Source organism: Stigmatopora nigra, chromosome 5 (genome assembly GCF_051989575.1).
Source record: "Stigmatopora nigra isolate UIUO_SnigA chromosome 5, RoL_Snig_1.1, whole genome shotgun sequence".
Classification (NCBI taxonomy): Eukaryota; Metazoa; Chordata; class Actinopteri; order Syngnathiformes; family Syngnathidae; genus Stigmatopora; species Stigmatopora nigra.
This window is the reverse complement of record NC_135512.1, coordinates 3,051,154-3,077,109: the sequence shown is the minus strand read 5'-3', so window position 1 is coordinate 3,077,109 and position 25,956 is coordinate 3,051,154. Positions and strand designations below refer to the sequence as shown.

Here is a 25,956-nt window from a genome sequence, read left to right as displayed (position 1 = left end):
GGCAATTGGATGAAAAGGTGCCAGCAGGCGGGACAGATTGTACAGATGTCCCGATGTCCCCTACAGGGGGACGAAAAGAATGCAAAGGGAGTAGGAATTGCCCCAAATAGAGGCTGGTATAAATTGTTTTGGAAGAATCAGTGTGGTGGAAGTTTGGGATTATGCGAAAAACACCATAAAAAACAAAATTACGTTACATTTTGTATGACCAGGATTGCATATTAACACATTGCAAATAATAAAAATGAATTTTATGTGGCTTTTTTTATTTTATTTTATTTTTATAACAGTCTGCTCAAGTTTAAATTCCTATTACACATTTCAAGGACAAGAGAGAGATGTTAACTGTACAATAATAAGCGGAGTAGATCTGTTAAATATGAATTTATGTTTGCAAGGGAACACCAATGGTTTATTGCACCATCTGAAAAATAAAAAGAATTCGGAGATATTTACAGGCTGTCGTATTCCAATTGGATGTGAGGATTTTTGTGCAAATCAATTGATATATTTTATTGGGCATGTAGCTGCCACAAACATACCAAGTTTCCCAAAAACTAATTTCAAGGCTTGGAGGGGATGCTGGAGTCTATCCCAGTTAACGACGGGAACCAGGTGGAGGACAGCCTGTTGTTGGCTACTTCTTTATGATGTTGACTACTTATTTATGTTGACTCCTTATTTATTTTGACTCCTTATTTATGTTGACTCCTTATTTATGTTGACTCCTTATTTATGTTGACTCCTTATTTATGTTGACTCCTTATTTATGTTGACTACTTACTTATGTTGACTACTTACTTATGTTGACTACTTATGTTGACTACTTATGTTGACTACTTATGTTGACTACTTATGTTGACTACTTATGTTGACTACTTATGTTGACTACTTATGTTGACTACTTATGTTGACTACTTATGTTGACTACTTATGTTGACTACTTATGTTGACTACTTATGTTGACTACTTATGTTGACTACTTATGTTGACTACTTATGTTGACTACTTATGTTGACTACTTATCTATGTTGACTACTTATCTATGTTGACTATGTTGACTACTTATTTACGTTGGTGACTACTAATTTACGATGTTGAATCCTTGTGATTTTGACTACTTATTTATGATTTGACTACTCAACTATCTTGACTATTTATTCATGTTGACTAATTGTGTTGACTGCTCTGTTAACTAATTAATTTTGTTGACTTCTTATTTATATTGTTGATGTTTTCTTAATATTGTTGACTGCTTATTATCTTGACTACGTATTTATTTATTGCTTATTGATTATTTATCATCTATATTTATTCAATACTTTTATTTATTAGTTGTTGTTATTTGTGCACTTTGTTTTAGTGGAGCTCATGTTGTGGCTGGTGAGATTGAACGCACCTGCATTTATTTCCCATCATTATGACAAGCAGGTGGAGGAAGGCGAGGAAGGTGATTGGCTGCTTACTCTGAGTGGGTGTGGCTTGAGGAGAGCTGCAGTTTTTTTGCCTGGGAGTCTCCAGTCGGCTGAAAGCGACGCTGAGCTGCAGGAGGAGGAGGAGGAAATACTATTGGAGAGGAGAAGTTTGGAGTCTGGAGCCGTTTGAGGCGGACAGCATCGCAAACTTACAGCCAGAGGAACACGTGGCATCAGGTTAGTGCAAAATCTCCGTCCTGTTTGTTAGGAAATTTGCTTTGGAAAAGAAACTGAATGACGCCCTCGCCTCTAAATTTGTGAAGTTGTGCGCCTAAGTTTTTAAACCCGTGCGTCATGTTTGGAGTAGTTTCACAATGTTTAATCAATAAATAAATATATAAACGCATATTGGGGGAAAATCAGCAGTGAATGTAGGTTTTGATATTTGAATAGTTATTTATTATTTTTTATATTTGTAGATAGATAAAATATACCATTAATAATCATTTGAAGACTATGAAGTGACATTGGACACATTTTCATTGCTATTCTAATGTTACAAAAGAATGAAATGTGTAGATCTTAGATATTGGAACAAAAATCGGTGTATTTTCATAGCTACAACATGTCGATTAAGTCATGAATGTAGGCATTGTTATTTGAATTGTTATTTATTTTGCTCTGTTTTTCATGATATTCATAGATGACATAATAAAAGAGGAACATATACAATTAATAACACATTTTCATTGCTGTACTAATTTGATGGGACAGTATGTACTGTGTAAAACGTACATATTATTAGAGCAAAAAGGTCGTATTGAAATGGATAGAAATCCACCTAAAGATCATACTTCACCTGCATATCAAAGAAAATACATTTATTTATTTGCAGCCTTTTTCTCCCAGCATGCACCAGCGTGCAATGAAATTGCAATGACGCTGCTGGGGTGGAATTCCCATTTTGCCAGGAGCAAGACACCTCCAGGTTATTGAATTTCCCGTGGAGATACAGTTCTTTATTATTTCACAGAAAACAACGTTTTGGGTCATTAGGATTGCACTTGTGCAGTTTGGAAAAAATCTTACACTTCAAAATACAAATTTTCCTCTCATTGGGCAATTCAAATGACGTCGTCTTATATCCCTGACACGTGTTTTTTTGCTGAATAATTGCTGAATAATGGCACTCTTGTTAAAGTCAATTAATGTTGCTTTCAGGCTTTTAAGGATGGCAGGATGTTCGGTGGAAAATATATTGACGATTAAACTTTGACGTTCTTACTTTTGTTGCCTTAATGCTTCGTGTAAATCGAATCAAAAAATACCAGAGTTTTTGCCCATTAAGTGTAATTGTATATGGCGTATTACTTGCCAAGCCTGTCTCGATAACAAACTTTATATTACTTCATGAATTATTGTTGGTAAGCCTTAATATTGCTAGCCGCCTAAATTTTTTAACGACTAATAAAGTGGCAGTGAGTCTTAATAAACCACCCAATCAAATACAATGTACCGTATTTTCACGACTATAAGGCGCACTGTATTATAAGGCGCCTTGTCTATTTTGGAGAAAATGTAAGACTTTTAAGTGCGCCTTATAGTCGTGGAAATACGGTAATTGCTATTGGCTTCCAGGTATGAAGCACTCACTACTTCACAGTCACCTCTAGAGCCAGCCATTGTTGATGTTTTGGATTTTTTTGTATAAAATCTTGCAGTGGGGGAGGAGCTATATGATGGAAGATTTTGTAAACTAAGATGGCTGATCTGCATATTTAACAGTATTGTTTCAGTTCCGGCGTTTGTGTTTTTTTAATATCCGACAGTGGTGGTTTTTCGTTTTTCGTTTTCTGTTTTTCCATATATAAGCCTCACTGGATTATAAGGCGCACTGTCTATTTTGGAGAAAATTTAAGACTTTTAAGTGCGCCTTATAGTCGTAAAAATACGGTAATATCCTTATGTATAGATTCATTCATTTTCCATACTGCTTATCCTTAACGGTGGCAGGGGGTGCTGGAGTTTGGATGTTCTCACCATGTTTACATGGGTTTTCAATGGGTAATCCGAATTTTTTTCCATTTATGTGATAAATCGACAAGAACATCCCTGGTTATGCTGACGAAAATAAAAACATTGGTTACTTGGCCTCATAAAGCTCTCCTGAAGTTTAGCATTTGGACAAAAAGCACATTATGTACCCGTCTATGTTATTAGCTGCCATATCTGATTTCATTTCTTCTCCATCGCCCACCATGTCGCCGTCTTTACGATCCTACCAGGCTTCCTTTAAAGACACCAAATTGTCCCCGACTCTTTGTTTTGACAGCTTCAATTTAAATGGCCTAATACACTTCAATTCTAAAAATGACTTTTTCAAGTGGCTGCGAAGGGAAAACGACCTGTATATCTTTATTTTATTTTATTTTTTGATACCGCGGTTTATTGCCCCTGAAATAATAGCAATGTCACAGTGAGTGTGATTCAATTTGTCTGTATGTAATGTGGCTCTGTTGCACACAAGGTCATAAACAAGACATTTGGTGTCATTTAAAGACCCCCCCCCCAACACCTAGGCAACCACCCACCCTTCACACTTAGCACCCAGGGAGTCTATTAACAGAAAAATCTTGGGATAAAAAAAAAAGCGAGGACATGTGTCAATGAAAAGTGCTGATGGTCTATAACACGTGTCAAAGTGGCGCCCCGGGGGCCAAATCTGGCCCGCAGCATCATTTTGTGCGGTCCGGGAAAGTAAATTATGAGTGCCCACTTTCTGTTTTAGGACCAAATTCAAATAGAGTATAGATGTATATTAAATTTCTTTATTTTCCCCCTTTTAAATGAATAATTGCAATTTTTTAATCATTTTTTTCAGTTTTTAGTTTAAAAATCATTTTGTAAAATCTAAAAAAATATATTAAAAAATCTAAAATAAACATTGTTCGAGATCTATAAAAAACAGAATATTTGGGCCTTTTATCCAGTTCTTTTAATCCATTTATAAAAAAATAATATCTAAATATTATATCTAAAATGGTCCGGCCCACATTTTACCCCTTTTAAATCAATAATTGCAATTTTTTTAATCATTTTTTTCAGTTTTTAGTTTAAAAATCATTTAGTAAAATCTAAAAATATATTTAAAAAAAGCTAAAAATAAACATTGTTTTCGATCTGAGGAAAAAACTGAATATTCAGGGATTTTAATACAGTTCTTTTTATTAAGTATAGATGTATATTACATTTCCTGATTTTCCCCCTTTTAAATCAATAATTGTGATTTTTAAATCATTTTTTTAAAATGTTTTTAGTTCAAAAATCATTTAGTCAAATCAAAAAATATATAACAAAACCTAAAATAGAATATTCAGGGATTTTAATCCAGTTATTTTAATCCATTTATTAAAAAAAAAATCTAAATATTATATCTAAAATGGTCCGGCCCACATGAAATCAAGTTAACGTTAAAGCAAACCCGCGAACCAACCCGAGTCTGACACCCCGGGTCTACTAAGTAAAGTGTGTTGATAATCTTTCCCCTTTATTTTTCAGCCTAGATGTGTTTGGCCTTTTCTGGAGGACCAGTTTTTGCCGTAATTCTCCGCTCCACCATAAGCTCAATAATGTAATCAGCTGAGCAGACAGCCTTCGCTTCAGCAAGGTGAGGTTTTTGTCTTTTCTTCTGCCTTCAAGCGCTACTTAGGAATCCAACCGTTGGTTCTTTTGTCATGTCACGATCGGGGGGCCGCCGGCGGGGTCTCTTTTAGGTTCATGGTTAGAATTAGGATTTTTATCACATGAATATGGTGCAGAGATGTCAAACTCATTTTTTTGTCATCCTGTGGGTCGTTATTTCTTCCAATGAGGCTGCCAAAATGTATCGATTAATGAGTGGATAGTTTTTACAATTGTGCAAATCGATAAATAATTTTTGGACATTCATATTACAGTGGTACCTCGAGATATGAGTTTAATGTGTTCCGGAACTGAGCTTGTATGTCAAATTACTCGTAATTCAAATGAACGTTACCCATAGAAAGGAACTAAAAACTGAAATAATAAATAAAATAAATTAAAAATAAAAACATTTAAAAAAAACACCAAAAACGGGATAATAGATTGGAAAAAAATGTTTTATTTCTTCTAATTCGTCTTCTATTAACAAAGTAATGCATAACTAGTGGTTTAATATTACTAAAATGTGTTTAATAGAACTAAAATTAGACAATTTAGCTTAAGAGAGAAACTTTTTGCACGGCAACGCGCTCGTAACATAACAAACAAATTTAAATGAATTTGGATTATAATTCGTCTTCTATTAACAAAGTAATGCATAACTAGTGGTTTAATATCACTAAAATGTGTTTAATAGAACTAAAATTAGACGGATTTAGCTTAAGAGACAAACTTTTTGGACGGCAACGCGCTCGTAACATAACAAACTAATTTAAATGAATTTGGATTACAATGCAGACACACTCAAAAATAAATTTAATCTAACTTTAGACTAGACTTCATTCTAATTTTGGCAACGGCAACCATCTTGATAGGTTTGCCATTAAGACCTCGTTATGAGAATATCCCCCATTGCCTTGGTTGAAGTTCATGAATATGAATGCAGAGTGGAAAGTGAGCGACTTTGGGTGACCTCCGCTTTGAACAGCTTGAGGCAAACATTGCATGAGACATGACTTGGTGTCATGAGTCCTTGCTATGTATATTTTTGTAGCTTTTTCATGGTCATCACTTTACAAAGCAGAATATCCAATTAATAGCAAGGGTGTCAGACTCGGGTTGGTTCGCGGGATGCTTCAACGTCAACTTGATTTCACGTGGACCATTTTAGATATAATATTTAGATTTTTTTTTTATAAATGGATTAAAAGAACTGGATTAAAAGCCCTGAATATTCAGTTTTTTATAGATCTAAAACAATGTTTATATGAGATTTTTTTCAATATATTTTTAGATTTTGCTAAATAATTTTTGAACTAAAAACATTTGAAAAATTGATTAAAAATTACAATTATTGATTTAAAAAGGGAGAAAATCAGGAAATGTGATATACATATATACTTAATTAAAAGAACTGTATTAAAAGCCCTGAATATTCAGTTTTTTATAGATCAAAAACAATGTTTATTTTAGCTTTTTTAAAATATATTTTTAGATTTTACAAAATGATTTTTGAACTAAAAACAAAAAAATGATTAAAAAATTACAATTATTTATAAAAAAGGGGAAAATCAGGAAATATAATATACATCTATACTCTTAATTTTAATTTGATCCTAAAACAGAAAGTCTGCATTCATGATTAACTTTTCCGGGCCACCGAAAATGATGCAACGGGCCAGATCTGGCCCCCGGGCCGCCACTTTGACACATATGGAATAGAGATTCAGATACAGGAACTTTGAGGAAAAAAAAGAAGTGGACAGAAGTGGTTTGTGTGGGTGGAGCATGTGATATACGACGTAGATGGCCTCCATCACGTTGGCGTGGTCTCCTTTCTTCGGTCCCAGTGGACTTGACAGACTGGCTGTCGATGGGAGGAAAGTGCTGTTTCCAGACTTTAGAGTGCTGACATCTAGATCCATATTGTACCACTCTTCATCTTCCTTCAAACTTCATCTGATGGATGCTTTGCCATCTCTTTAGCTGGCTCCAAAATGAAGGAATCAGTTCCATTTATTATTATTTTTACCTTAACGAGTTTTATTTCTTCTATCCACAATAATATGTAACCATTTTGGCATCAATCAATTTATATGCCTTTACTTGATTAACGTTTTAATTGTCATTAGAGGAGAATTTAACTTTGTTTAAGGAATAATATTGACTATTTTCCTGGATTTTTTACCTTATATTGTTTAGATTTTGTTTCCCCATTTAAACAACTCTTTTTGCCAAATTTACATTGAATTATTTTTTAAACATTATTTTACAAATTATTGGAGGCCCAAGACATAACATAAACAGATTTAAATAAACTTGAATTACAATAAAGACACTCAAAAATAAGTTTAATCTAATCTTACACTAAACTTAATTCTAATTTAGTTAGAATTTTTTATACCTTTCTTGGCTCTATTGGCCCCGCCTCCACCCTGACTTTCAGATGCAACCTATCAAAGGTTGTTTGCTTTTGTCTTCCCTTCAAAATATTCAGAAAATAATGCATACAAATGTCCTCACAATAAGATAACTTTACGACCACTTGCCAACAAGAAGTACTATATACTCCTCTCTTATTAGCGAGCAAGCCAATTAGCACTGGATAAGGGAGGGGGAAAAAACACTGAAAAAAATGTAATGCTCCGCCCAGTGCTCTCGTAGACATTATAGACAAAAATACAAAGAGATTGTTTTTCTACCCATGTGCTCAAAAATGTCTACAATGTCATTTTTGGGTGATTTTTGAATATTCCCAGGGGTTCCAATATCATAAAACTTGCGCAAAGATTAGGCCACTCTTTGCTGACCTGCTTGCGGACCCCTTCAGACTCCACCGGGTATGAATATTTCATGCGTAGGATATTTGAATTAAATATAGGATGCAGGTGGGTGTGATTGGCTTGATGTTTATTAACTCTGACTGGAGGGACTGGGGGGGGGGGGGGCTTTGTTAAGACTCTTGGGGGGCTTGAAAGGGGGATAAGGGCAATTTTAAAAAGGGAAGCAAGTGACAAAACTGGGGAGCCTCCAGTCTCAAGTTGCTTTAGGTTAACATTGTTGGGTGTTAAATGGCCATTTTTGGGAATTAGCTTTTTTAAAAATGTTTAAATATGGTTGTATGTTATAATTATATTAACAACAAGAAAAAGGAATGTTAGCAGAATTTGACATTTTACTTGGAAGTACATTTTTTCCATACATAAGGCGCACTGTATTATAAGGCAAACTGTCTATTTTGGAGAAAATTTATGACTTTTAAGTGCGCCTTATAGTGGTGAAAATAGGGTAATTGCTATTGACTTCCAGGTATGAAGCACTCACTACCTTACAGTCACCTCTAGAGCCAGCCATTGTTGATGTTTTGGATTTTTTTTTGTATAAAATCTTGCAGTGGGGGAGGAGCTATATGATGGAAGATTTTCTAAACTAAGATGGCTGATCTGCATATTTAACAGTATTGTTTCAGTTCAGGCGTTTGTGTTTTTTTAATATCCTACAGTGGTGGTTTTTCGTTTTTGATTTTCTGTTTTTTCCATATATAAGGCGCACTGGATTATAAGGCGCACTGTCTATTTTGGGGAACATTTAAGACTTTTAAGTGCGCCTTATAGTCGTGAAAATACGGTACTCCCCCTGCTCGAAAGAACGTGGGCCCTCATCAGGATGATGAATGGCAATGGGAAAACGAAGAAAAGTGCTCCAGTCCTGTTGGAAAGTGTTCCAATCAGTTTGCGGAGGAAATCTGACATTGTGGCAGAAGCGGACAAATGAGCGAGGAATATTGAGGGCCAGACAAATGGAAGTTTACACAGATGAAGGAGCAAAGGGAAAAGAACAAGCACTTTGTGATTCTCAACAACAGCAAGCAATTCCATCCGGGGAAAACGGTACTACCATTTATCATTTTAGCCACAGCTCAAAAGGAACATGGTCTATTTCCTCCATCAGCAATTTTAGGGCTTTCAAGGTCACTTCTACTTTATTATTCACAGTCCTACAGATTCCAGATCACAGCGTGTTTTGGACATTTCTGACGCATCGTTTTTAGAATAATGTTGATGTCATCAAATTAGTCAGTGTCGCGCATTGGCGAATTGATATGTCAGATTGTTTTGGAAGAAAATCAGCAAATGGGATCAAATTTAGAAGCGTTGTTTTTGGCCTGTTGTGTTGTCCGGTTGTTTGTGTTGTGTGGGTGGCTTAGTTGGAAATTAGGGATGTTAGATCCAGTTTAAACTGGTCATTGGGTAATACATTTGATACACCTGCGCCAACAGAACTGGATTAAATATCTTGCTAGACCACAGGTGTCAAAGTGGTGGCCTGGGGGCCAAATCTGGCCCGCCGAATCATTTTGTGCGGCCTGGAAAAGTCAATCATGAGTGCTGACTTTCTGTTTTGGGATCAAATTAAAATGAAGAGTATAGATGTATATTCAATTTACTGATTCCACCCCCTTTAAATCAATAATTGTCATTTTTAAATCATTTTTTTCAATGTTTTTGGTTCAAAAATCAGTTTGTAAAATCTAAAAATATATCTAAAAAAAGCTAAAACAAAAGTTGTTTTAAATCTATAAAAAAGTGAATATTCAGGGCTTTTAATCCAGTTCTTTTAATCCATTTATTTAAAAAAAATCTAAATAATATATCTAAAATATTCCGGCCCACTTGAAATCAAGTTGACGGTAAACTTGACAACCAACCCAGTCTGCTAAGCTAACTTTATGCTAAATTGTGATGGTTTGGAAAGTTAACTAATAGAGACGAGTAACATTATATTTACAGTAATCCCTCAATTATCGCGGCTTCACTACATTTTTTTTCCGGAGTAATTTTTTTGTTAGGTTTTTAGTTCATAAACTCACAAAAATCTGAAAAAATACTCCAGAAAAACATGTCATTAGTCAGACAGACTTAGAAACGTCCAATTTTCGCTTTCGTTCAAGACGAATCGATTTACTACCGGACCATTTCATCATCAATTTTCAAATCATTTCAATGAGCACAATTTCAAGGGTTAATTCAAAATGTACTGCCGTTCCTGCAGTAACATTTTCTTTTAAAAGGTCAGCAGTCTTGAGCGCTTCTCATTTGCATGCACGCTGGATAAAAGCACCTTTACGCCGACCCTCTGTTTGTCTTTCTATGGCACACAAATACACTCCTTCTGTTGCTTGCCCGAGCGCATCCCCCCCCCCCACCCCCATCCGACCCGCCAAGATCCAGACAATAGAGTATTTAATTGTCAAACTTTATCATCCTTATTGTACCTAGTGCCTGTCCGCCAGGCGAATTACGACGCGTGAGGAGACGTCTGGCGGTGAGCTCAGAGCGCAAAGAGAAACGACTCCACAGACACTTTGTCTTGCTCTGTGGCTAAAAATACCTCCAAGGCCGTTTTGTATTTCGGGAAGGCTTGGTTTTTTTACAGAACTCGGATGTTTTTCGCTTTTTTTGTGGGTTCATAGCGCTTCTATATAGTGAAAGGTCGCATGAAGTCAAAGATTGGCGATGTCAGTGATACGTTTTTAGCGAGTTGTGTGGTTGGTTCGCTTTAGTTCGGGGGTGTCAGACTCCGGTTCGTTCGTGGTCCTCGTTAACGTCAACTCGATTTCATGTGGGCCGGACCATTTTGGATATAATATTTAGATAGTTTTTTTTTTATAAAAATGGATTAAAAAAAATGGATTTAAGGCCCTGCATATTCACTTTTTTATAGATCTAAAACAATGTTTATTTTAGATCTATAAAAAACTGAATATTCAGGGCCTTTAATCTAGTTATTTAATAATTGTCATTTTTTTAATCAATTTTTTCTCTGTTTTTAGTTCAAAAATCATTTTGTAAAATCTAAAAAAATATTTAAAAAAACGTCAACGTCAACTCGATTTCATGTGGGCCGGACCATTTTGGATATAATATTTATATTTTTTTGAGGATTTAAATGGGTTAAAAAAACTGGATTTAAGGCCCTGAATATTCAGTTTTTTACAGATCTAAAACAATGTTTATTTTAGATCTATAAAAACTGGAAAACTGGCCCTGAATATTCAGTTTTTTTATAGATCTAAAATAAAAATTGTTTTAGATCTGTAAAAAAACTGAATATTCAGGGCCTTTAATCTAGTTTTTTTTAACCCATTTATATAAAAAAAAAATCTAAATATTATATCCAAAATGGTCCGGCCCACATGAAATCGAGTTGACGTTAACGTTTTTTTATATATTTTTTAGATTTTACAAAATGATTTTTGAACTAAAAAACAAAGAAAAAATTGATTAAAAAATGACAATTATTGATTTAAAAGGGGAAAATCAGGGAATTTAATATACATCTATACTCTTTATTTGAATTTGATCCTAAAACAGAAAGTCGGCACTCGTCATTTACTTTCCCGGGCCACACAAAATGATGCGGCGGGCCAGATTTGGCCCCCGGGCCGCCACTTTGAGACACATGCTTTAGTTAGATTGGCATTGTTTTATTTCCAGGGATGTTTTTTTACAAGAGTGTCTATGGTTCATTTGGAATAGCTGTCTGTATTTCCTCTGAGTTTCAGTCTGTTCTTGACATTTCTCTTAATTATATATAAAAGTCCTTCAAAGAAATACATGTTCACTTGACATTTGTCCTATTGGAGGCTGATGCTGACATTATCCAATGGCTAAGAATTCATCTCCCCAATTAGGTAACAGTTATTATTGAAGTGTAGTCACTATAGCACAGTTGTGATTCTTTGGAAACATTATATTTATAGTTAATCCCTCGATTATTACGGTTTCACTACAGCGTTTTGTTCTGGAGGAATTATCTTTCTCATATTTAAGTTTATAAAGATATAAAAATACACACTGAAAATCCTCCGTTTGCCACTAGAACTCAGCACGGAAGTTTTAAAAAAAATTAAATAAGGTAAATATATATTTTTTGCTTAAATAGAAGTGACCCTACTTCTTGTTTTTTCGTTTATCGCGGCCATGTCTGTAAAATTCAACCATTTTAAGGCGATTTTTAGGGTGCGGCTTATACGCGAGAAATTGTAAAATTCAACCATTTTCAGGCAATTTTAAGGGTGCAGCTTATACGCGAGAAATTGTAAAATTCAACAATTTTAAGGCAATTTTTAAGGGTGCGGCTTATATGCGAGAAATTGTAAAATTCAACAATTTTAAGGCAATTTTTAGGGTGCGGCTTATACGCGAGAAATTGTAAAATTCAACAATTTTAGGGGTGTGGCTTATACACGAGAAATTGTAAAATTCAACCATTTTAAGGCAATTTTTTAGGGTGCAACTTATACGCGGAAGCAGCTAAATTGCGAAAACTACAGTAAGGATACTTTTTAACTAATGACGAGCTGTCTAACATTAATTAGGCATTCAGTGTCTCTCTGAAGGACACTTGAACACTGTGTTTTAAAAGTGCCAATCTTCTATTTACAAGATGTCCGCCCAAACCATCACCACCATACTAATAATGTTCCTGAAAACATTGCCAAGGTTTTCCGACCTACAGTACTTTGCAACTCAGACCAACATATCGGGTTTCTATCTTTCATCTGAGCCCAGTTGCCTCAACAAGCGAGACCGCCAGAGACAGGTGCCAGATAAAAAACAAAAAAAAATCCCCTTCTCCCTAGTTCTTCTAAACCAGTGGTGTCAAACATGCGGCCCGCGGGCCGGATCCGGCCCATCTGGTGGTTCGGTACGGCCCGGGAAGAAAGCTGTATTGTATAAAAAAATCTGAATTTTCTATAAAATGTGTAGTTCGTGTATTATCCGCTAGGGGCGCAGTGTTTTAGCACGTCCAGACAACAAATTGACATTTATTTATGTTCTTATGTTATTCTCTTGTTCATAATATATTGTTCATAATGTAAAATGATTTTTTTTAATAAACATTTTGATAATTTACTCATTTTTTGAACTAATTATTAGTATTAGTGACTAATACAAAGGAAAAAAGTGGGCTTATTGTTAGTTCTATGTCATTTTGCAATGAGTTTATCTCAAATTAAGCTCTATTCGGCCCGCAGACCAAAGGGAGCTTGACACCCCTGTTTTAATCAATCACCATCGTCAATCCATCACCTCCCTTATTCGTTTACACAACCTGGGTAGCCATCTTTACATCATCAGTGATTTGAAACCCAGTCTGTCATAGGAGATGAGTGAATTTCGATTATAAATGAGCCTCCATTTTGTCTAGCCTTCCGTCACTTTTAAAGAATAAAGATGGCCAATCAGTGTCTGTTTTAACTATGCTACTGACAAACGAGCGTTGATGTAATCCTATCCCGGCCACTATAATCGCTATTCATTACCGCTAACGTCGGCTTCATTATGGCTTTTGTGTGTGCAGATGGCTAACATCACTGTCACTTATTATGTATTGGGAGCGCTAATGATAGCAATATGGTGGAAGGATGAAATGAACTGGGTGGGGCCTAATGTCATGCCCACGTCTGGTCATTACAAGCAATCAAATGGCTATTTGTTATTAAGGATGCCATTAAGGCTCATTATTGCATGGATGCTAATGGACAATGGTGCATTCAGGGAAGCTTGTTTATAATCAATGTTTCGTCTAATTTTTCGTTGGTTTTGGGCAGAAAGACGAACGTAGTGCGCAATTGCATTTTTGTCTTATTTGCGGTGAAACTGTTAGTCCAGAATTATATGATGTGTGGTATTGTGAAATTTGAAATATTTTAATTAACCAGTTTTTCGAAAATAAAGGGAAAGTAGGGCTGCGATAGTGAAAGTTTAGACAATTCTGGAAATTCGTAACAGCGCATTTTAACTTATAAGGGACAAATATTTGGAAGATTTTTCTTTGGGTTTTTCACAGACTAAAAGGTTTTACTTTGTCAACCATGTTAAAAAATATTTAGGCTCATTGAGGGGAATGGTATGGTTTTTTTTTTAGAAAAGCAACAAAAATTGCATTACTGTTCACTAAACTTAACTGCAAAATCACAACTTTTTTCCATTATATCTTCAGAAAGTGAAATGCATGCTCAATCTTTTTAGTTCTGGGGAATGACAATGCTGTTCAGTAACACATCCCTATATAATATCTTTAAAAAAAACACTTTTTTCACCCAAATAGAAACAAAGGGAATTATCAATTACTATTTATCAATAGATATAATAGTATATAGATTTTTATAAGTAATTATAGTTTTTAAAAAAATACTATTTACTATATATTCACCATTACAATAGTTACATTGTATTTTGCATTATTTTTTCATTGATCTAAAAATGTGTGCATCGCTTTTGGTATCGACAAAACATGAAAAACCAGATTTGGATCGTAAATCAAAAAGTCAAAAATCCCTAATGCCAATTGTGAAGTTCCTTGCAACATATTCCGTTAACCACTTAAATAGCTCATTTATTTGGTTTTAATTTCAACTAAAATTTTCCCAACTTCTCCTTCAGATGGTGATCAAATCCAGCCTACCGTATCCCCACCATCTTTGACATCATGCCTGCAGAGGACGTCATTCCAACCACTTCTGAACCTCAACTTGAACGAAATCCACACAACGGATGTGTTATTTTTCTACCTCTTGTACCAGTAAGCTTTTTCTGTGTCTCTCTTCCCAATGGGAAATGGTAAGAAGAACTTCTCTGGACACTCTTCCCCACTTCTCACTCTATCTTAATATTCCTTTGGAGAACTTTTTAGCATTTTTCTGAACACATCTTCCCCAATTTTCGTCCTGATTCACCTCATCGTATGAAAAAAATCTTCATATCGGCAACCTAACATCTCTCCACTTTTCTACCCAACGGCTTCTTCTCCCCAATTAGCACTATACCATTTCCCATAGCCCTAACCTTGCAGTATCTCCCCCTAACAATTACCCTACAACTATTTTTCCAATCCCTCCTCCATAGTTTTACCTTCAAATGCGTTGCTTTCCAGACCAGGAACGCCATTTTCCCTTCGTCCATCATCCCATCTAAATCTTCCCACATCTATCCCCCAATCTTTGCCGTCAATTCCAATCAAACTTGACCAAACTCCATCATTCCTCTCTCATGAACACCTTCCCTTCCTTCTCCTCGCCACCCCATAATACACCAACCATCCAGTCGGTGTGTAAACCCTGCCTCCGGGCCCCTTGGAGGATGAGCGATGGTCCTACGTTGGACTACGACTCGCTACTGTCCCAAACCGGCTCTTCCTTCCCTGTGGGCGGAGTCGGTGGAGTGGGCGGAGTCAGCGGCAGCCCCCCATTGGTTCTGGTCGGGGTGGACGCCGAGCAACGAACTGCTTTGGCGTTCGTGGGGCTCCTTATGCTCTTCCTGGTCTTCCTACTGGTTAGGTGCTTTAGAATCCTACTGGACCCGTATAGTCGTATGCCTGCATCATCCTGGACTGACCACAAGGAGGGGTTCGAAAGGGGGCAGTTTGATTATGCTTTGGTGTAGAAGGGGGTCAAGATGGGTTACGATCTGCCGGAATGGACAATGAATCTTTATTGGGAACGCCCAAGGAGTTTATGGGTACTTGTTCATCTGGTTTAGGAGGACGGGACTTTTGTCTTTGTGTAAATATGAGGACTACACTCATGCAGGACTACAAAAAAAGCCAAAATAACGAAGCTGCACAGCTGCCTTAACCTGACACGTTTTGGGCCACTAGCTTGACAGTACACAGCACATCACAAAATGTTAATGTACAGTGGTACCTTGAGATATGAGTTTAATTCGTTGCGAGACTGAGCTCGTATGTCGATTTACTCGTAACTGAAATGAATGTTTCCCATAGAAATTAACTGAAAATTGAGTAATTTGTTCAAAACCACTGAAAAAAAACACCAAAAACAGGATATTGGATTGGAAAAACATTTTGATTTGTTTTAATTCGTCATCTATTAACAAAGTAACTAACCTTGAGATATGAGTTTAATTCGTTCTGGGACTGAGCTCGTATGTCGATTTACTCGTAACTCAAATGAACGTTTCCCATAGAAATTAACTAAAAATTGATTAATTTATTCAAAGCCTATGAAAAAATCACCAAAACAGGATATTGGATTGGAAAAAACATTTTGATTTGTTTTAATTCGTCATTTATTAACAAAGTAATAAATAACTAGTGGTTTAATAGTACTAAAATGTGTTTAATAGTACTAAAATTTGACGGATTTTGCAGACTTTTTGCACGGCAACGTGCCCGTAACATAACATAAACAAATTTGATTGAACTTGGATTATGATGCAGACACACTCGAAAATAAATTTAATCTAACTCTACACTAAACTTAAATCTAATTTTCTTTTAAATTTTGATACATTTCTTCTCCTGGGTTAGCTCTTTTGGCTCCGCCTCCAACCTGACTTTCAGATACAACCTATCAAGGGTTGTTTGCTTTAGTCTTCCTTTCAAAATATTCCCAAAATGATGCACAGAAATGTACTCACAATAGGATATTTTAGCTCACAGGTTAGCGCAGAGCCAGATTCACCCATCAAAAGAGCCACATGTGGCTCCCGAGCCATAGGTTCCTTACCCTTGTGATATACCAAGATTGTGTTTCCTCCATTTTGAAATCTGTTCATTCAAGGTTTACATTTGGACGGACAAAAACAATCCACAGAGGCAAAAACGGCGAGTTTACACTATTACGCAAAGGGCCCTTTAATGAATCCTGGCATTTGCAAAGCATCCATTAGTTATGTGCTCATTAAGGATTGCTCATGCTAACATTTTCTTCCCTACTTGATTGCATTTGTCGAGGTTAATCCTTGATTAGCACTGCAAATTCAGATGCTTTAACGGCCATGTCTCTTCCACGTCTTATTAATGTTATCTATTATATTTGTCTATAAATCCAGAAGCCATATTGATTCAATGTATATTGTGCAATGAAGAAGAGTTTATACCTACAGTATTTTCACGACAATAAGGCGCACTGCATTATAAGGCGCACCCTCAATGAATGACATTTTTTCCATATATAAGGTGCACTGTATTATAAGGCGCACTGTCTATTTTGGCGACAATTTAAGACTTTTAAGTGCGCCTTATAGTCGTGAAAATGCGGTAATTGCTATTGACTTCCAGGTATGAAGCACTCACTACTTTACAGTCACCTCTAGAGCCAGCCATTGTTGATGTTTTGGATTTTTTGTATAAAATCTTGCAGTGGGGGAGGAGCTATATGATGGAAGATTTTGTAAACTAAGATGGCTGGTCTGCATATTTAACAGTATTGTTTCAGTTCAGGCGTTTGTGTTTTTTTAGTATCCGACATTGGTGGTTTTTCGTTTTTGATTTTCTGTTTTTTCCATATATAAGGCGCACTGGATTATAAGGCGCACTGTCTATTTTGGAGAAAGACTTTTAAGTGCGCCTTATAGTCGTGAAAATACGGTACTTCTCAAATCCTTATTTTCTACATAATTATCATACTTAAAGTGTTTAAAGCTATAAAAACGTCAAATCCTGCAGCAGACTAAGATTTAACTATTAAAACTAAAACATATTTACAAGTTTCATGATTCTTAAACATTTAAGTGGGGAAAATTATGTAAGAAAATGCAGTTTTGGGAAGAGAAGTACTTTTTTTACTGCACTGTACTTGTATATAGTTACCGTAAATATGTTTCTACTGCGAGTATAAGCCTCATTTATGTTGATTTGATTCATTTGCAAATGTGGGATTGAAGCAAAAGTACCTTTAGATCAAATATTGCTTTATTTTTCTACGGGTTAGGGTTAGGCTCAAATTTGGGGGTCTCCTTTTTGCTATTTTTACGTCACACCCTGATTATGGAAAACCGCAATGTAGATTTTGATAGTAGTGACTCAGCTGTATCTCGGTAAGTGTAATTATTTTTTTCCCCTTTTTGGTTTTTAATGCCATATTTTTTAAGACTTTGCTTTGGTTTTGATACACTGGGTTGATCAGTTAAAAATTTAAAAATAAATAGATTGTCTTCACATTTGGATGTTTTTGTCGTGTTACAATTGCAACCAAATTTATGTTAAATTTTAGATTCACATGAGCTTAATTTTAATGAAATAATTTAAAGTAAAATTTGAATGGAAAAATTCAAAGTAAAATTTGAATGAAAAAATTCAAAGTAAAATTTTAATGAAAAATTCAAAGTAAAATTTTAATGAAAAAATTCAAAGTAAATTTTTAATGAAAAAAATCAAAGTAAAATTTTTATGAAATAAATTCAAAGTAAAATTTTAATGAAAAAATTCAAGGTAAATTTTTAATGAAATAAATTTAAGGTAAATTTTTAATGAAATAAATTCAAGGTAAATTTTTAATGAAATAAATTCAAAGTAAAATTTTAATGAAATAAATTCAAACTAAAATTTTAATGGAAAAATTCAAAGTAAAATTTTAATGAAATAAATTCAAAGTAAAATTTTAATGAAATAAATTCAAAGTAAAATTTTAATGAAATAAATTCAAAGTAAAATTTTAATGAAAATTTTTAAATTATTTTTTTTTTACATTTTTGGGTGGCCTGGAGTTCTGAGGTCGAGGGTTCGATTCCACAAACTGCCATCCTTCTCATCTTAACCATTTCTGATAAAAAAAAATATTTTTAACCGTAAAACACATCCACAAATAAACACTTAAAATATACTCTAACCCACAATATTTTATTGCAAATTGTCATTGGAAAAAAAGGTTTACAATACAACTTGAATCATTCGCATCATCCAAACTGCCATTGACAGCCTGTTTTTGGTTCGTGTCTTTGCACATCAACGAAAATCAGAATATTTAAAACAAAAACTGTGATTTATTGATCTTTTAACGAATAAATGTGTTGCGTACAGATAATTGTCCTTGTTTAAAATGACCCGAAACTTCAATCCAAAATGTTTAGTTTCCCGTCTAATCCAACACAACACAGTTCAGTGCAAAAAAACGGTGGTAATGCGGATGGCACTTTTCAAGTTTGGCACTGAAACCTTACAAAAAAAAAAACATGGTGAATAAGACATAAAGGCACTATAAAGATACAAAGTGTTACAACACAATTTTTCCCGATTAGAAAATATTCAAAATGGTTATGCGTGATAAACATGGCCCAGTGCGAATGCTGAAAACAAAAACTTTGATTTTTTTTTAGCACCATTACGAGCCGAGCGGGAGTTGGTCAAATTTGCGTTGACCCTTATAACATTTTTTTTTTGTATAAACAGTGTAAACTCCCCTTATGCTGACATCAGTGTTCATTTAAAATCCCAGATTCGTCCTAAAAGGCCATCAATGTACTTTTGTTTACTTTCTTACGTTTTTTTTGTCTGTCTTACCATAAAAATCACTCAAAAAAAAAAACACTTTCAAGAAGCACATTTTTAGTAATATTCTTTGTTTTTATCCATTTTTTTTCCAGAACGGAGACAATACAAAGTACAAACAACAACAAAAAACTTAAGCCTGGCACAATATGAATAACAAATGTCAGTTTTTTTTTTTTGCAATCCAGATTCAAGACTGCGTCCTTTGTACAGCAGACGGGATTTTCTGTTCTATAGCACCTGGTTTTCCTCTTTTTGAGAGAAAAATTATATGAGAAATGAATAGTATGACCCGACAGATTTTTTTTTGTGCATGCATTGATATTTTTAATCACTATACTTTCATTTACAGCTTGTGAAGACTGGTAGACTATTTTTTTTAAGTGAAAACAACACAATTCTGGTCAGATGACATCTTTGGTAAGAATTAACACTTCTTAAAATTCCCCCAAAACGGGAATTTATGTGTTTTTTTGGTTGTTTTTTTATTTTTAGGACCTGATGTAGCTTGTTTGTAAAAGTATTCCCTGCTCATGGCTCTAGCACCCTCTTTGGTTTGCATGCTAGCATCACACTGAGGTAATTTAACACTTTAATTCGACATTTAATCATCCTGAAATGCGGCGTTTTGCTGCGTAACGATGCAAAAAAATGGGATGAAACGATGGATGATGTTTTAAAATGAATATTTTGGATGTGGCCTCATTTTTTTGTCAGACATTTATGGAAGTTTTGATAAGATTTTGTGCTTTAAATGCATATAAAAAGACATTTATGGCTGTTCTCAGCACTTTAATTTTTTTAATGAATTCTGTGCTGGGATTTTTTGGGGGGGGGGACTTGTCTGCCTACAAAAGTGCTTCATGAACTTGTGTGCCATTGTCTTTTTCAAAAAGCATCTCAATAAATTAGAATATCGTGGAAAAGTTTAACGGTAAGTAAGTAAGTTCAATTGGTAAAAGTTAGTCATTACGAAATGTTTGAGCTTATTTTGGAGGTCAATAATTTTGAGAATTTTGGTTGGAATGAGCTAGATTTTTCACAGGTTGTAAAGAAATGGTTCAAGTTTTTGTGTGTAATTTTTGGAATTTCTATCTTTTCAGGTTCAGAAATGCCGTGTGTTAGAGTATGATTGGACTCAGGCACTGAAGACAGTGTAGTGTGTCTTCTTTGCAAATTTTGCTAAGAAGGTAACAACTACAAAACAAGGACTTGAAACCAAAAATTTCAATTTGAATGTGGGTTTCCACACTTTGCTGTCCGAGAACTACGCAGGAAGGCTTCACGAACCTGCTCCAATGTCTCTGATGTCTCAAAATTATTGGTTGAAGAAATGGAGTCAAACATTTTGGAACACCATTTATTTATGGGCCAAACTCAATGGAAAAATGGGCACTAAACAGGTAAGTTTGTTTTTTGGTAAAATTATGGTACTTGGACGTTTGGTAGCCCGGAAGTTTGGTAGCCCGGGACGTTTGGTAGCCCGGGACGTTTGGTAGCCCGGGACGTTTGGTAGCCCGGGACGTTTGGTAGCCCGGGACGTTTGGTCGCCCAGGGCGTTTGGTAGCCCAGGGACGTTTGGTAGCCCGGGACGTTTGGTAGCCCGGGACGTTTGGTCGCCTGGGACGTTTGGTAGCCCGGGACGTTTGGTAGCCCGGGACGTTTGGTAGCCCGGGATGTTTGGTAGCCCGGGACGTTTGGTAGCCCGGGACGTTTGGTCGCCCGGGACGTTTGGTAGCCCGGGACGTTTGGTCGCCCGGGACGTTTGGTAGCCCGGGACGTTTGGTAGCCCGGGACGTTTGGTAGCCCGGGACGTTTGGTCGCCCGGGACGTTTGGTAGCCCGGGACGTTTGGTCGCCCCGGACGTTTGGTCGCCCGGGACGTTTGGTCGCCCGGGACGTTTGGTAGCCCGGGACGTTTGGTAGCCCGGGACGTTTGGTCGCCCGGGACGTTTGGTAGCCTGGGACGTTTGGTCGCCCGGGACGTTTGGTCGCCCGGGACGTTTGGTTGCCCGGGACGTTTGGTAGCCCGGGACGTTTGGTAACCCGGGACGTTTGGTCGCCCGGGACGTTTGGTCGCCCCGGACGTTTGGTCGCCCCGGACGTTTGGTCGCCCCGGACGTTTGGCCACCCGGATATCCAATATTTTGAGTAGCACATATAATATTAGCAAAACCAAACTTTTACCTGTTCAGTGCACATTTTATTAAGTCTGGCGCGCAAATACAAGGTGTTCCAAAATGTTTGACCACATTTTATTGGCCATTTTATATAGATTCTAAAGACAGAAAAATATTTGTCAGGTCAAGTCCTACCTGTTAAATTAAAAATATTTATATTAGGTTTGTCATGCCATTGCTGTCGGTTCAGATTGTTTTTAATGCAAATTCTAATCACTTTTTGAATTGAACCTCTGTATATTTCCTACGATTTTCTATGTTTTACTGAGATGCCTTTCGATTTTTTTTGTCTAGAAACCCGCAGTGATCTTCTCAACACGAGTCTTTAACGTGAAAAGATGGACACAATTATATTCATGGTAAAACAAAACAAACAAACAAAAAAAAGAAGCAAATTGGAAAAATCGAAATCACACAAAATATGAACACATCGTAACATGAACAGGAACAAAAAAAAAAAGTGGTGGTAGAGTTGGGCTGATTGACTCAGTCTTTCATAGCCCTCTGGCTGGGTACAAGGTTCAGGCTTTCAAGGGGGTCAGTCCAAGGGGCAGATCAGTGCAGGTGGATGAGAAGCTTGATTCGCAGAGCGCCCCCTATCTCCCCTTCTAGGTAGTCCTTATCGTGCTGCTCCTCCAACTGGTTTCGTCTCCGGGGTCCGAAAAGTGGCAGGCCGGCGATGTCGAGCCGGTAGGATCCGGGGGGAGGCGGTCGACTGCCAAGCCTTAGAACGCTCTTCCCGTCACGGCGTTCCAACAGTCGGAAGTGTTCGTCGCTGTTGCCGTGGGTGATGACGTAGCGCACGTGGTTCTCTAACGGTTGGAGGGCGGGCAGGAGTTCCAACAGAGGTTCTTTGTTGAGGAATGATGCCAGGGTAAGGTTCATGGGGATGGAGGCTTGAGTGTCCACACTGGCAAGACTCACTGGCTCCTAGAATAGAGTATTTAAATTTCATCATCATCATCAGGTCTACGATGTCTAAGACGGCGTTTCTCAAGGAGTGATGGTCAGCTGTGCCGCGGGAAATTACAATTTATATGTTGTAATATCCCGAGAGAAAATTCTTCATATGGTGAGATTACATTTTGATTTATTTTGAGATGATAATTGAACTAGGGGTGAATTTGTTATATATTCAAGTAGATATTCAAGTACAGTGTTCCCTCACTACTTCGAGGTTCAGCTACCGCGGACTCAGAACTTCGTGGATTTTTTTGGGGAAAAAAAATACAAATATTACATTGAAACAACATATTTTACAGTTTTTTGTTATAACATGAATTTCACTCTCTCGTATTCAATATGGTGTACTGTATACAGGGGGATAAAAATTTAAAAAATTAAATTAAAAATAAAAATTAAAAAATTAAATTAAAAAAATAAAAATAAAAAATTAAATTTAAAAAAAAAATAAAAAATTGAATTAAATTCAAATGAAGCATTTTTGAAGGGGAATCCTACTTCGGAAATTCACTTATCGCGGGTGGTCCCGGTTAACCGCGATAACCGAGGGAACACTGTAGTTTGCTCGATGTAGTCGTTCATGAACATTGAGGGACTTGCTAGTTTCTATAATGGCTAAATTTTATAAATGTTGCGGACAAGGTTCTCATTAAAGGCAAAATTAAAATTGTAGGCGATTTTATTGCAGTTTACTTTTCGCATCTGGCGTGTTAACCTAAGAAATTATTCACGGCGTTTCAAGTAAATCTGTTTGGAAATGTACTACAAACTTTTGAATGGATCTACCAATTTTGGACTTAAAATAGGCTAAGTAAGTTATGATACCGCTTTCTCACATTGTTGTTAAAATGTATTATTCAGCCATAGTGTGCTAATGCCAAGTATTGCCAAGTATTGTAGATCACATCCACTGATTTAATGTCAGGCGATAGATTTCCAAACACTATGAATTACCAAATGACAGACTTACATCATCAAGCTCGTTTTCCTTTGCGTTTCGTTTGTGTCGTCCATTCTTTCCTCCTCCATTGATCTTGCATTCGTAGCAGGCCTCGGGAGACAAACTGTCATCATCATCGCCCTCTGAGCCAAGTTGGCTTGGGAAGCCTGAGCCCGATATGCAGTGACTGCGTGAAAACAAAGGCAATTTCATCAAAAGAACCCAGAACAACTTCACCTGATCCTGATACATTCTCCATCTGTGGCTTCCATGCTCACTTGATGAAGGTAATTGACTTTAACTATTTGTTAAGTAAGTTGAACTCACCCCTGTCCAGCCCTGTAGAAGCCTCCAGGACAGCCACACAAATATCCTCCATCCGTATTAGAGCAACCGTAAGAACATGGGTTGTTACCCATGGAACACTCGTTGACATCCTGGCAGCCGCCAGCAGATGACTCAAAGTCAAAGCCGGATGGACACATACACTTGTAGCTACCCAGTGTGTTGTAGCAGGAGGCGGAGCCACACATAGACCCGGACTGGCACTCATTTTCATCTGTGCAGAAAAGGACAGAATATGAATGTAAGTACTAAAGCAGTACCTTTAACTTACAAATGCTTTAACACGTTCATCACCATGTTTTGTTCGTTTGACTGAGTGTGCATAACATAATTTTAAGTTGTGTGTTTAGGTGTTTGTGTGCATATGTTTACTAAGCTACCACTCGCAATTCTGTCGCGTTAGAACATGTCTTTACGTTTCTTATTCATTTAAATGGCTTAACAAATAATGTTTACTAAGCTACCACTCGCAATTCCGTCACATTAGAAAATGTCTTTACATTTCGTATTCATTGAAATGGCTTAACAAATAATTATCTTCTATTTTTTCTCTTTTTATGCAGACATATTTCAACCACACTGAAAGCACTTTAATCATTTTAAAGTTTCATTTTTGGACGACTGTGAAGCAAAAAATGAAGTACCGTATTTTCACGACTATAAGGCGCACTTAAAAGTCTTAAATTTTCTCCAAAATAGACAGTGTGCCTTATAATAAAGTGCACCCTATAATACAGTGCACCTTATAATACAGTGCGTCTTATAATACAGTGCGCCTTATATATGGAAAAAAATGTCATTCATTGAGGGTGCGCCTTATAATGCGGTGCGCCTTATAGTCGTGAAAATACGGTATACTGAGACTGGTGACTCACCAACACACTGGTTCCATTGGTAGTGCTGCACATAGCCTTGAGGACAACCACAACGGAAACCTCCCATCATGTTTTGACAGCCATGTTGACAGCGATGGTTACTGCTACACTCATCCACGTCTAACAAAGGTCAGAGTGTGTTAGTGTTTTAACACCAAAACAACATGTGAAACTGCTTTAGCGATATCTAAGCATAACATCGCACTTAAAGGCTGACTTACCTTCACACCCCAAGCCAGAGGTATCCAAAGAAAAGCCTTTAGAGCACTCGCAGTTGAAGCTACCAGGAGTATTGACACATGCAGCCTGGGAACCGCACGCACCGTTCTGACCCATGCATTCATTGTTGTCTGGAAGATCACAATAATTTTAAGCTTTAACCCCATTATGAAAAGATTTGAAGGGATTTTGTTTTGTTTGTACCAATGCAGGCCGTTTGATGCTGGGTAAAGCCAGGTGGACACTTGCAAGTGAAACCCCCGATGGTGTTGACACAAAGGAACTGGCAGTTGTGTTGTTTGGTGGAACACTCATCCAAATCTGAGCAGGAAAGAAGAAGAAATAGTGTGTTAATCACACTTCGTACCCGTGACTGGACGTTTGGTCGCCCGGGACGTTTGGTCGCCCGGGACGTTTGGTCGCCCCGGACGTTTGGTCGCCCGGACGTTTGGTCGCCCGGACGTTTGGTCGCCCGGGATGTTTGGTCGCCCGGGATGTTTGGTCGCCCGGGATGTTTGGTCGTCCCGGACGTTTGGTCGCCCGGGACGTTTGGTCGCCCGGGACGTTTGGTCGCCCGGGACGTTTGGTCGCCCGGTCGTTTGGTCGCCTGGTCGTTTGGTCGCCCGGGACGTTTAGTCGCCCGGACGTTTGGTCGCCCGGGACGTTTGGTCGCCCGGGACGTTTGGTCGCCCAGATGTTTGGTCGCCCAGACATATGGGCGCCCGGATTTTTGGTCGCCCGGGTGAATATAATTTTGAGAACTGGTTTCAACATTATATATTTAGATATTAAACTCTCTCATGAATATAATTTTGAGAGCTGGTTTCAACAGTAAACTATCTGTCATGCTGTCAAATGTCTGGCGACCAAACATCCAGAGACCAAAACGTCTGAGTACCCTTTGTACCTTTGCAGGTCTTGCCATCAGGCTGCAGGATGTATCCTCTTGGACAGGAGCAGAGGTAACTGCCTTCAGTGTTTTTACACAGGAAGTTACAAGGCTTGGGAGACAGCCCACACTCATCCACGTCTGTAAAAACA

At 37.0% G+C, this 25,956-nt stretch overlaps 3 protein-coding genes and 1 long non-coding RNA gene across 4 annotated transcripts in view; 3 read left to right on the top strand and 1 right to left on the bottom strand.

The window, feature by feature from the left end:
- lsm7 (LSM7 homolog, U6 small nuclear RNA and mRNA degradation associated) overlaps positions 1-25,956 on the top strand; it is a 233,169-nt gene that overhangs the window by 107,501 nt on the left and 99,712 nt on the right. The gene's annotated exons all lie outside the window — the stretch shown is intronic.
- On the top strand, positions 1,457-14,844 carry LOC144197191 (uncharacterized). Its single transcript, XR_013326484.1, has 3 exons — positions 1,457-1,652; positions 4,974-5,082; positions 14,549-14,844. It is a non-coding gene; the product is annotated as an uncharacterized LOC144197191 (long non-coding RNA).
- LOC144196898 (cortexin-1-like) lies at positions 14,882-16,116 on the top strand. Its single transcript, XM_077717406.1, has one exon. The coding sequence runs from the start codon at positions 15,155-15,157 to the stop codon at positions 15,545-15,547; it is 393 nt and encodes a 130-aa protein (XP_077573532.1). The 5' UTR covers positions 14,882-15,154; the 3' UTR covers positions 15,548-16,116.
- LOC144196976 (fibrillin-2-like) overlaps positions 21,706-25,956 on the bottom strand; it is a 63,588-nt gene continuing 59,337 nt past the window's right edge. Inside the window, exons 59-65 of the mRNA XM_077717493.1 lie at positions 25,823-25,945; positions 25,120-25,236; positions 24,918-25,046; positions 24,697-24,816; positions 23,804-24,035; positions 23,507-23,663; positions 21,706-22,503 (exon numbers count right to left, since the gene is read on the bottom strand). Coding sequence (XP_077573619.1) covers positions 22,129-22,503; positions 23,507-23,663; positions 23,804-24,035; positions 24,697-24,816; positions 24,918-25,046; positions 25,120-25,236; positions 25,823-25,945 — 1,253 coding nt within the window. The 3' untranslated portion in view covers positions 21,706-22,128. The remainder of the gene's footprint in view (positions 22,504-23,506; positions 23,664-23,803; positions 24,036-24,696; positions 24,817-24,917; positions 25,047-25,119; positions 25,237-25,822; positions 25,946-25,956) is intronic.